Source organism: Metopolophium dirhodum, chromosome 1, assembly GCF_019925205.1.
Source record: "Metopolophium dirhodum isolate CAU chromosome 1, ASM1992520v1, whole genome shotgun sequence".
Taxonomy (NCBI): Eukaryota; Metazoa; Arthropoda; class Insecta; order Hemiptera; family Aphididae; genus Metopolophium; species Metopolophium dirhodum.
Genome location: NC_083560.1, coordinates 86,956,792 through 86,969,159, shown reverse-complemented (window position 1 = coordinate 86,969,159; position 12,368 = coordinate 86,956,792). Strand labels below are relative to the sequence as shown.

At 29.7% G+C, this 12,368-nt stretch overlaps 2 protein-coding genes across 2 annotated transcripts; both read right to left on the bottom strand.

Annotated features, from left to right (window-relative positions):
• Positions 1-1,338: 1,338 nt before the first annotated feature.
• LOC132943471 (uncharacterized) lies at positions 1,339-1,764 on the bottom strand. The gene has a single exon (XM_061012487.1). It carries the CDS (start codon positions 1,762-1,764, stop codon positions 1,339-1,341), a length of 426 nt encoding a protein of 141 aa, XP_060868470.1.
• Positions 1,765-8,773: 7,009 nt separating this feature from the next.
• LOC132943462 (uncharacterized) lies at positions 8,774-12,148 on the bottom strand. The gene is made up of 3 exons (XM_061012475.1): positions 11,989-12,148; positions 9,055-9,214; positions 8,774-8,969 (listed from the first exon to the last, which is right to left on the bottom strand). Exons 1-3 carry the CDS (start codon positions 12,146-12,148, stop codon positions 8,774-8,776), a joined length of 516 nt encoding a protein of 171 aa, XP_060868458.1.
• Between the last annotated feature and the right edge of the window lie 220 nt (positions 12,149-12,368).

Genomic DNA, 12,368 nt, shown 5'->3' with positions numbered 1-12,368 from the left:
TTAATATATTTTAATAAATAATCATACAAATATTTAGATTTTAAATAAATATGTTTGGATAATGTAGTTGAGTATATAAAAATTAATAGGTAGGTAAACATAATTGATATTTGATACATATTAATATATTATTATAAAATGTTATTACTATTATTATATTGTAAGTTGTAACAATGTAATAAAATATATAAACATATTATACAAGATACAACCATAAAACATTAAATACAAAAATAAATACTTACTGTTATTAATACTGATGAAAGATTTTTCGGTCAGTGCTGGTTTTTTTGTCAAATTATCCTTAGATCCACTAACGATAAAAAATTTTTGAATAGAAACATTTGATACACAATTCTTTCTCTTCTTGCATGAACGCAAATGTAAATCACGATTATGTTTGTTCATTAATAAAATATTTTTACCACAGTGACATACACCTCTTTCAGACATACTTAATAAATATAATCGACAGTTATTATGAAAAAAAAATTTTAGTTATGTACTATTTACTATTTAGTTTTCACTGCTATAATTTAAGACTATGACACTATGTTTACAACAAAAATTTAGTAGGTAAAATATAGGGTTTTTCAATAAGGACGCTCGATGTTTCATAGTGAAAAAAACAAGTTGTGTGTGAGATATCTACTTAATTTTTATTTTATTTTAAAGAACGTTATATGGCAATTACTTATGGAATATAACAACGTTCAAATGTCTACCTCGGCTTTTCTTGGTGGCACGTATTCGGGAAGTCCAATTTTCTACCACTTTGTCGCATAAATCTGGTTGCATTTGCTGGATGGCGTTGGTTATGTTGGCTTTGAGGGCATCAATCGTTTGTAGTTTATTTGCATAGACATGCGATTTAAGATAGCCCCAGAGAAAAAAGTCTAAAGGCGTTAAATCGCACGATCTCGGAGGCCAGTTTATGTCACCATTGCGTGATATCACCATGCCCTCAAATCGTTCAAGCAGAATGTCCATCGTTGCACGCGCTGTGTGACACGTAGCACCATCTTGCTGGAACCACATGTCCTCAGTATCCATATCATCGAGTTTTGGTAAAAAGAAGTTGTTGATCATTGATCTGTAGCGCTCACCGTTGACAGTTATGGTAATGCCTGTTTCGTTTTGGAAGAAGTACGGACCAATGATTCCGCCAGACCAAAACTCGCACCAAACAGTGACTTTTGCATTTTGTTTTGGTGTATCTTGTGTGGATTGGTATCATCCCATAACAATTTTGTTTGTTGACGTATCCATTCATCCAAAAATAGGCCTCGTCACTAAAGATGATTTTTTTAGCGAAGTTTGGATCAACTGATAACTGCCCTAGAACCCAATCAGCGAATACACGGCGTTGTGATGGTCGTTTACCTTAAGTGCTTGTGTTAGTTGGATTTTATACGGGTGCAGACCCAAGTCTCGACGCAAAATTCGCCAAGTTGAAGTCGCAGAAAGACCAAGTTCTTGTGAACGACGAGGAATTGACTGTCTTGGGTTATCCCGTACACTATCACGCACAGCAGCGATGTTTTCAATGGATCTTGCATTTCGTTGACGTATGGGTGTTGGCTGATAATTTATTGAACCAGTTGACTCGAATTTGGCAACCAAACGTCGAATAGTCAACTCAGCAGGATGGTTGTGTCGAGGATAAAAATCGCGTAATGCGCGGAAAGTTTCTCTAACGGAGCACTGGTTTTGGTAATAAAATTTAATTATACGCACACGTTGTTCTACACTATAACCGTTCATGGTGATTTGCCATACGGTACTGAACAATTCACAACAATTATGCAGATAAGGCTTTAATGACATTCCCGATATATCCGATCAAAGTTCGTGCGCCTCTATTGATAATCGTCTACGAGACTACGACGGTCGATAATGACGACAATAGTACAATACAATCTATATCATCGTTCATTGGTAACGAACAGCTGAAACCTGAATATTTCCGAGTTTATGATTCGAAAAATAGATTATATCGCAATAATATAATATTCTCAAAATGCTTATGCTGGATGCCCTCATAGTCACTAGCATAATACTATAATTTCTTATTTTAATTTATTGTTTATTCGTAGAATGTACACTGTAGTATAATGTGTAATTAATAATATGTAGGTATACTATTAGATAGCTTTTCTTAGCATAATTATAACTATTGAAGTTATTATTCTTATTAAATAACAAATTAATTCAGATGATGTAGTCAGGTAGTCTTGTATAATAATATTTCTTACTAAATCTAGTACCCACCAACCCAGCACCCACCCCCTTAACCCGGCGTTAGTCGCACTAGTGTATATTGCGTAGTTAATCGCACCGCGGTCTTTTCGACCGCGTTATAATTTTCAAGTAAATAATTATAAAAAAACGTTGTTTCATAGGTATATGTTTAGTAATTTTATTGAAACAAATCAATTTTCATATAACTTTAATAACTTATGGTTTTATTTATAAAAAAAAAATCGAAACTGAAAGTTATTTCCTTGTACATAAATTAGGTACCTAATTTTAAAAAAGTAATGTACAAATTGTATTTAAATTTATATACTATATACTATGTATGTATGAGTTATTTAAATGAATAAATAAAATAAATAATAATAACATAAATAAATGAAAAATATAATAATTGTATTAATATTCCGAATTATCTGATGAATGTTGTGCATCTTCGCAACATTTCTGGCAATACGTTACGGTATGTTCCTTACAAATATAATTTTCACAGTTTTTACATTGCGTTTTTGTTTTTCTATTTTTTTTTTCGATCACAGTAGTAACATCTTCCTTCACGAGTTGGTCCAGCGTTAGGTTGTTCTATGTATTTTTCACCCAAAATTGAAGCAATTTTTCGTTTTACCTCTATTGGTAATGTCTTGATATTTGTACGTTGTTGTAAGTAGCCCATTGTAAGTTGCTTACCAAGTGTTTGTAAGAACTCACGTCTATTTATATTACAATTATTGTTCGCTTTGTATATAAGTTGGCTATTAATTCCTGCGATATTCAAAAGACTGTAAAAAATTGTAGGAGGCCAACGACGGCTTATTCTCGCAACTGAATAGTTTCCTTTTAGCTCATCAACTACATCTACACCACCTTTTTTCATGTTATAAAATGTAATAATTTCCGGTTTATTTAAATTGGAATCTATGGCATTATCATGGTGCATCGTAGACAGCAATAACACAATTTTACTTTTTTTGGGCACGTGGGAAACTAGTGTCATGCCTTTAGTAAATCCAAACATATTCGACTGTATAATTTTACCACGTGTATTACAAAAATTTGGAGGTATTTCCCTTTTGTTTTTTCTTATAGTCCCTACCATGGTTATTCTGTGTTTTTTCAGTAATTCAGTAGCTAGTGGTACTGAAGTAAACCAATTATCACATGTGACATTTCTCCCTGTTTTTGAAATTGGTTTTATGAGTCGCAATACAATTTCTTTCCCACTATTTACAACTTTATATGGTCCTTCTTCCTGCTGTCCACAATAAATTTCCATATTTAGGGTATAAAAAGTACGACTATCAACTAACGAGAATATTTTTATACCATATTTCGCTGGTTTATTTGCAATATATTGACGAAACCTACATTTTCCTCTGAACGACTCGAGCATTTCATCAACTGTTACATATTCACCAACTGTATAATATTTTTAACAACGATCAACAAAGCCATCAAAAATGTTTCTTACAGGAGCTAATCTATCGGTTTTTATCCGAGTATTTCTAGAATTGACGTCATCAAATCTCAAACATTGTAATATAAACCGAAATCTTCTTATATTCATAGTCGCGTGGAAATAATCGACACCTAATCCATCAGTCCTCCACAAATCACATAAATTTTGATGGGACGATCGTAAAGAACCAGATAAATATAGTAAACCTATTATTGCTTTCATCTCTATAATATCGGTATCTTTAGCATCTCTAACTCGTGAATAATGTTCTTTTATTTTTTGAATTTTTATGTTTGTAAAATTGACTATTTCTGATATTTCCTCATCGGGAAAAAATAACTGCCAAGAATCAATTATAGTTTTTGAATTTTTTGCAACACCTTTGACACCTGGTAAATGAGTTACCAAATTATGTGACCTAGTTCTACTATTTGAAGGCGGCATTTGTGCTTTCCACTTAGTCCCATCCTTTACTAAATAATTCTGATCACTAGATTCATTTTCATCACACGATAATCCAGACTCCTCGGTACATGTATCATGTTCACTTTCCACGACAATATCAGAATCTAAGTCACTGTTACTAAAATCATCATCTGATAATATTTCCTCGTCTAAAGCATCAATTATAAATTATTGATCCATATTACAATCAATAAAAAATTACAAATATTTTGAGTATGTAAAAAAATATGTAATACGCACTAGAAAATCACATGTATCGTGTGTCACGTCCAACTCATAAAAGAAAAATATAAACCCTATGTCTGTGTATGAACTAAAACTGATACTTTTGATAAGATAAATAAAAACCCGGAAATTATTTCTACCTTCATAACCAGACTGGCAATGTTAGTTGTAATAATAAAGATAATAACATCATTAGTCGCGATTTGGTCGAAATGACCGCAATTTATGATATCTCACTTTTATCTTAGTTTATTTTATATATATGGAATTAAATGTACTTAGAATATTATTATATTATTTTTAATAACATTATTGAAAGGTATACTGAGTATCAATGGTTGAAATATAAAATATAAATGTTTTATTAAGCATGTAAAAAAAGTGCGGTCATTTTGACCATAGTGTGACTAACGCCGGGTTAAAAATGATCGGGCATCTGCCCTTCAAAATCACGGTCAACACGCCACTGTAATATGTAGTCATAGTCAAGACGTATACAAGTATGTAGTAATCCCACAGCGGCACAGCGTATCCTGTCATAAGGTGACCAAGATTAGACTGTCGATGGCACGACCAAATGTAGCTTATAAAATATAAATAGTTAATTTGTAATAGCCATTGATTATATATACTATATCGTCAGCCTATTTAGCAAACGGTGTAACTCCAAAAAATTCAAATTTCATTTTTTCATATCATTCAATAGAAAAAAAAAATGCGCGTCGAATGGTATCATAATCATAATATTTAAGTGTGTTTTTTTCCATGAAACCGGTGATAATTTATACGCATTAGTCGTAACTCCGATAAACAAATAATATAATTTCTATAGAAACCAGCGTATCTCCATATTATCAGTTTACAACATCATTCTGTTTAAATAAAGGTTAAACACAATGATAGACTCAAGATAAAAAAAGAAAAATTTGAGCATCTTCAACAACTAAAATTAACTATGGAAAAAGACTATCATGCGTTTTTTGATAATTTACCTAAAGAGTAAAGCTATTTTGCACAACAATTGATAATGATTTATAATTTTTAATTTGTTATAATTTTACTTAGACGTCATTTTATTTAAAGAGGAAAAAATGTTTTATTTGTTTATTATTTTTAGTTTCTAATATTAATTAATTTGTATAATATTGTTATTATTTATCAAGGTTATTTACTTTTATTTTATATCTCCTATACCAAAAATTAAAAGATATTTTGCACAACAATTGATATTGATTTATGATTTATAATTTGTTATAATTTCACTTAGACATTTTATTTAAAGAGGAAAAAATGTTTTATTTGTTCATTATTTTTAGTTTCTGATATTATTAATTTGTATAATATTGTTATTATTTATCAAGGTTATTTACTTTTATTTTATATTGTCTTCTATACCAAGAATTAGTTCCTATCTAAATGTTGAACTTAAACAGTTACTTAATTATTAAAACGGATACTCAATTTTATTTTATAAAACTTATTATATTTTATAACATTTATTTTATATTTATAAATATTGTATACTGTGATGATTAATATTTATACTATTCATCAATATTGATTAATAATTAATATTATTTATAATTTGTTGTTATTTAGGTTAAGAAGTTGTAAAACCTTAAATAATTATTTTTAATAAATACAAAGTCAAAATAAATCAAGTAATAAATATAATTTATAATATTTTAAAAATAAATTAACTTACATTGTTCTCAAAATTATTTTTGAAAACAATAAAATAAAATTTGTCTTATCTATAAAAATAGAAATTCTAGAAGAAAAAGACCTAAGTCCAAAAAATAGAATTGGACGTATCTCCAAAAATGTAACTATTATAGAAAAAACAGACGTAAGTCGAAAAATTAGAATTGATCGTATATCTCCAAGAATGTACTATTATAGAAGAAAAATTTTATTTATTACATACATTTAATTATATTACTTCTAAAATACCAACTACTAATGAAGTAATACTAACAAATATTTGTTTGGTCAAAATTAGTTAATTGGAATTAACGTTTTTTTCCTCTACTGTAAAATTTGGTGTTTTGTAGTTACGCCGTTTGCTAAATAGGCTGACGATATAGTATGCTAGTAGGCTATAGTTTATATTCATTATTCAAAATAATAATATTATGTCTATCGAATTCTGATTATCGGAATTTTTATTTCTGTCACAATAATTCGTCAAGACGCCAGATGGTCGTCCGGTGCGGGCCGATGACGAAAAACGCGAGTGCTTGAATGGAGTAGGGGAAGCCGCGTTGTACCGTTTTACGCCACCTGTAGATGGATACTGTAAATCGATAAGGATTTAACGAAAAAATTTGTTAAATTGACTTATCGAAGTTCATAGCTTGTATCGAACCATCATAACGAAAAGCGTGTTCTGTAAGGCCGGGGCTATACACGGCGTATTCCGCCGCGTTTCGAACGCCGCGTATTCCGCCGCGTTTTCCGTCGAATTCAAAATGCATTGGTTTATATCGAAGTAGCTATACACGACGGATGTAATACGCCGCGTTTTTATCCGCGGCGGAAAACGCCGGTCGGCTTGCGTTTTGGCGGACGAACGCCGAAGTAATAAAAACGCAAACTCCTAATTTTACATTGTTTTATATTTGGACGGGCTATACTGGTGACGGAAAACGCTGCGTTTACACCATAATTTTATGAATACAATAATTTGACGAGGATATTCAATATTTCATCTATTTAATTTAACTACCTACCTACTCATAAATAATAAATAGATTGTATATTTTATATGTAAGTAGGTACCGTAGGTTCCTTATACAGTAGATTCTTAATATGTCGAACGTCGCTATCTCGAATTTTTCGTTATCTCGAACTACTTTGAATTCCCCTTGAAACTACTATTACACTTAAAGCTGCGATTCCTAAGGAAGCGTCTAGTGACGCGCGACCGGCGCGGCTGACGCGGCGTGTTTTGAATTTTCGCCGCGCGACTGAATAGGTATTCCTTACAAACTACAAATCGCAGCCGCATCAGACGCGTGGCAGGACTTTATCAAATAAATTAACATATGTTATTTTAAAAATATGATATCATATCATATTAATCGTTTGCATCGTGTTTTACTTAACCTTTTTGTCGTGTATCGTGTTTGATTTTTTAACCATGTCGCTCAGTAAAAATAAAAAAGTTCTTCTACATCTGCTTTTAGAAGAAGTAGACGAAGAAGAAATGATAATCAAACATATACTAAGTAATAAAACAAAAAAAGTTCACGAGATGTTTCGAGCTAGAAAAACGGAAGGTTTTTTTAATATTTTAATTGAAAAGCATTTATATCGAGACGACAGAAAATTTAGAGAGTTTTTTAGGCTTAGTTGGGATCAATTCAACTATGTTCTAAACCTTATCGAAGATGACATACAAATAAATAACAGTGTACAGAGTTGGAGAACCAATTACAGCGGCTGAAAAATTAGCATTAACATTAAGGTAAGCATTTATTATTTTAATTCTTTATGAGAATTTATTAAAATAAAAATGTATAAAAAATACAACAAAGAAATATGAAGTATTTTATCAAATGTATCTAAGATGTGACTCCAATAATTATCCTATTATTATAGAGCCAATAATGAATAGGTTATGTATATGTATATAGTACATTATATATATATATATATACATATTATACATATTACATATATTATATACATAATAAATAAAATCAAAATTCATATAATATCTATTTATGATATAATATAAATTATATAAATTTAAACCAGTCCATACATAAAAATGTATTACAAATTATCAAAATTAAGTAAATTAGTATTTAACTTAAAAACAAAATATATAATATAAATATTTAATTAATAAAACAACTGTAGTACCTGTATACAATAACAACCATTTTTTAATAAAAAAAAATACCCACTCCTTTTTTGAGAAACTAATAAAAATGATTAAAAAAAACTATCTACTACAGGAATTATATAAAACAAAAATTATTAAATAAAAATATTTAATTATTATGGAACTCTTGTGTCCAATTTGGTATTGGAGATATAACATCAAACTCACTTGAGTTTGACGTAGAGTTATAGTCAATGAAGTTTGAAGTTTGAGTCGTAGGTGTTACTCTTTTAGGGAAAACATAATCTGAAGTACTAACAGGCTGATACATTGGTCTAATATTTTGAAACTCCAATTCATTTATTATTCTGAACACATCCATTTTAGCTTTTGCTTGTAGCTCTGGAGAAAACTTTTTAACAGTAAGAGCCATACTTTTAAAAAAAGCTTCAATAGGGTCTTCTTCATTTGTTTTTGATAACTCTTGTAATAAAAGTCTCCTTTCTTCACCTCTCCTATTCAAAACTTGGACTAGAGCTTCATTTTTTTTTGTGCCGTTTTACTCCTGCTATTGATGATGATGTTTTTTGTGTATCTGATCCAACAGTCTCCTCAGCTTGGGGTGCAGATAGTTCATCTTCTGGCTCTATGGCTATATCAGCATTACTTTCATGTAAGTCATCATTATCCTCATGTATACTGCTTTCTTCAATTGATGTTACATTTGTTAAGGTCCTTTAACATTAATTAAAACAATGCTATTTAGTATTATGATGATAATAAATTAAATATTTAAAAATGTTAAAATTGTTAAATTTACGGTCTTTCATATATCGTTTTGTCAAGAAAAGATAACATATCCTCAAGCATCCATTTAGAAGGTTTGTCTTTAGCAGCAGACCCAGTGCCCATCTTTCTGCTTCTTCTTTTTTTGTTATAGGTATCTTTCATGTTCTTAAAACGCTTTTTACAATCATCAACTAAATCAATATACATATGTCATTAAAAAAAATATACTCTGTCGAAAATTATTAAAATGTAATACAAGGTTCCTCATAAGTATAAGTTTTATTTAATACAACAATTTCAATTACATACAACAATTTATTTTCGGCCAAATTCTTGAAAATGTATTACAACATGTATAATTATAGCTAAAATTATAAAAACAAATTAGCATATGTCAACTAAAAAAAGCGGGTAAGTAAGTGGATGTCGCTCTGCTGTACAGTACTTTACAAGTGGGTTACTGTAATGGATGGTATTAAATTGGAATTCAATGATATAATATCATTGTATACCAAAAACGATTCTGATCGGATCCGAGTTTTCAGTCTAGGATATTTTATAATATATTAATTATATTATTCTTAAAAAAAATTTAGGTAACTGTAAAATAAATTCCAAATCAATCAAATTAGATTCATTATATTAGGTGGAACCTCGTATCAAATTTTCAATCCTTAGCTATAAAAGTTAAAAATTTTATAAATATTATAAATTTTTAACAACTAAAGAATTTGTAAATTTTCAATTAAACAAATTTTGTCAAAATTTGAACTTAAAATGGTTATAAAAAAAATGCATGTCTATGTAAAGCTATTGCATATTAAATAAATAAGAAGTTGATATAATTTTACATTTTTTTATTATTCTAGTTATTTAGGAATTTGTATCATAGAAACTATAGTTTATGTTTTTATTGCTTTAATATATTATACTTTAAAGGTATATATTATTATATATTATATATTTATATATATAAATTTATTGCTATAGCAACCCATAACAAAACCATTATATTTATAAGCGCTTGATGTTCATAGTCGTTGTTATTTAAAAATAAATAACTGTTATCAAAATTAAATTATAATTTAGCTATGCGTTGCTATGGTCACCAGGTTGCTTTAGTATGTATAAATAAACAATGTGGTCACGCTTTTTCGTTACGAACAATTTTTTTTCAGTCACTACACCAGACCTGCAATAAAAGCTATGCAATTGCTTAAAAAAAAAACTTAAAAATATAGAAAATTTCAAACGTCTACTTAAAAAGATTTGAAAATTTTTGAAAATTTTATCATATATAGAAAATGCCTGTATAACCATTCAATGAAAATTTCATGTTTCTACGGTAATTAGTTTTAGAGTTACACTAATATCTAAAATCGATTTTTTCAAAAATTGATTTTGCGTAAAAATTCACGTTTTTCCTTAATTTTTTTTTTTGGTTTTTAACGGTGCTTTTGAAAACTATTGGGAATTTCAAAAATGACCTCCTCCAATGCACCAACTAGATTCACTTTCGAACCAAAAAAGCTATTTAAGTTGAAAATCGAAGCATTATTTCGACAAGTTCTCGTGTACACAGACACAAAAAAAAAAAATAATAAAAAAAACACATCATCGTAAAATCAATACATTCATCGCCCCGTTTATTTCAGAATCTAACACTAAATTATACTATACAATTTACTTTTAATTATTATTATAATATGTTTATATATAGATGTAAATATATATAATATATTTATTGATGTATTTATTATTTAATAGATTCATGGCGACAGGAGAGTCACTACGTTCTTTGGCATTTTCATTTCGAATATCACAGAGTTATATTACTAGAATTTTACAATTGGTTTTGAAGAGTTTAAGTTCGCGACTGACACCAATTTTAATACCGTCACCATCAAAAGAAGATTTACTGCGTATTTCAGCTGAATTTTGGACGAGATGGAATTTCCCCAACTGCGTTGGAGCGATCGACGGGAAACATATCGGATCTTTTGTCCCCGAAAAACTGGATCGCTTTTCTTTAATTATAAGGACTTTTTTTCAATTGTTTTACTGGCCATTGTTGATGCCAATTGTAAATTTATATACGTAGATATTGGTGCGTATGGCAAGGAAGGCGACAGCGGTATATTCACAAAATCCAGTTTATTCAAACGAATACAACAAGGAGAATACTTCCCAGATTGCGCCAAGCTTCCGAATTCCGAACAGTCATTGCCATACGTTCATGTCGGTGATGAAGCGTTCAGGTTAGAGCCTCATATGATGCGACGTGAGGCAAGGAACGATTATAAAAAAACGATTTTTAACTACCGTTTGTCACGAGCCAGAAGAACAGCGGAAAACAGTTTTGGACTTTTAAGTCAAATATTTCGTGTTTTCTATACTCCTATAACTTTAAAAACCGAAACTGTTGATAATTTAGTATTATCAGCTTGTTGCCTTCACAATCTGCTTCGTAATAGATATTTGGAAACAACAAACAATTATTACTATGAATTTGACAATAGTGAAGCACCCCCCTCCCAAAATATGATTCCACTTGCTAGATCGGGAGGATATGCAAATTTTGATGGTTTTTTTGTGAGAGACAAGTTTAAATGTTATTTTAATAGTACACAAGGGGCTGTTCCATGGCAAGATCAACAAACACAACAAACTGATACTTGATACTTATTACTTTTATTTTATTATTACTTTATACTTTATAATTTTGACTTCATATTACGAGTAGGTATATGTATTATTATCTAAAAAAGAAAATATTGTATTCAGAATTTTAGTATTAAAATTATTAGGTAGGTATTATTATTTCTTGTATATTATGTTCAACTATGATCATTTTCAAAATTAATTAATTTTTTTTTACATTTTTAACTTTAATTTTTTTTAATTTATAAAATATAATATTACAAACTAATTATTATAATAATTAAATGTAAATAAATATACTTACCACTTTTCTTTAAACGCGTGGCAATTTCTTTCCATACGTTTTCTTTTATGTGTATGTCTTTATACGCATTATGTTGTAAATCATACAGACATGGATGTCTGCTAACATAATCAGCCAGCAGAGAATCCTCTTCAAATGTAAAAGTCACTTTTGAAGACATTTTACAAATAAATATATTAAACAACAACAATATAATTTAATATAATTTTGAATTATATGTACTCAACGATGCTCGGTCGCGCGTCTCGTGCGTTTTGACCGCCTACGGAGCGGTCGTCAGTCACGCGTCTACAGACGCACGCGCCGCGCGGCGACGTTAGGAATCGCTTACATTTAAAAATAGATAAAGAAGTCCCAGCGCGACCAAAAATAGAATCGCG

Excerpts from the sequence above, each read along its gene's own strand:
- LOC132943471 (XM_061012487.1), bottom strand. The coding sequence starts at position 1,764 with ATGAACGGTTATAGTGTAGAACAACGTGTGCGTATAATTAAATTTTAT.
- LOC132943462 (XM_061012475.1), bottom strand. The coding sequence starts at position 12,148 with ATGTCTTCAAAAGTGACTTTTACATTTGAAGAGGATTCTCTGCTGGCT. Across the intron at positions 9,215-11,988 it reads CACGCGTTTAAAGAAAAGTG|TTGATGATTGTAAAAAGCGT; the intron begins GTAAGTATATTT and ends ATATTGATTTAG. Across the intron at positions 8,970-9,054 it reads AAAACGATATATGAAAGACC|GACCTTAACAAATGTAACAT; the intron begins GTAAATTTAACA and ends TTAATGTTAAAG.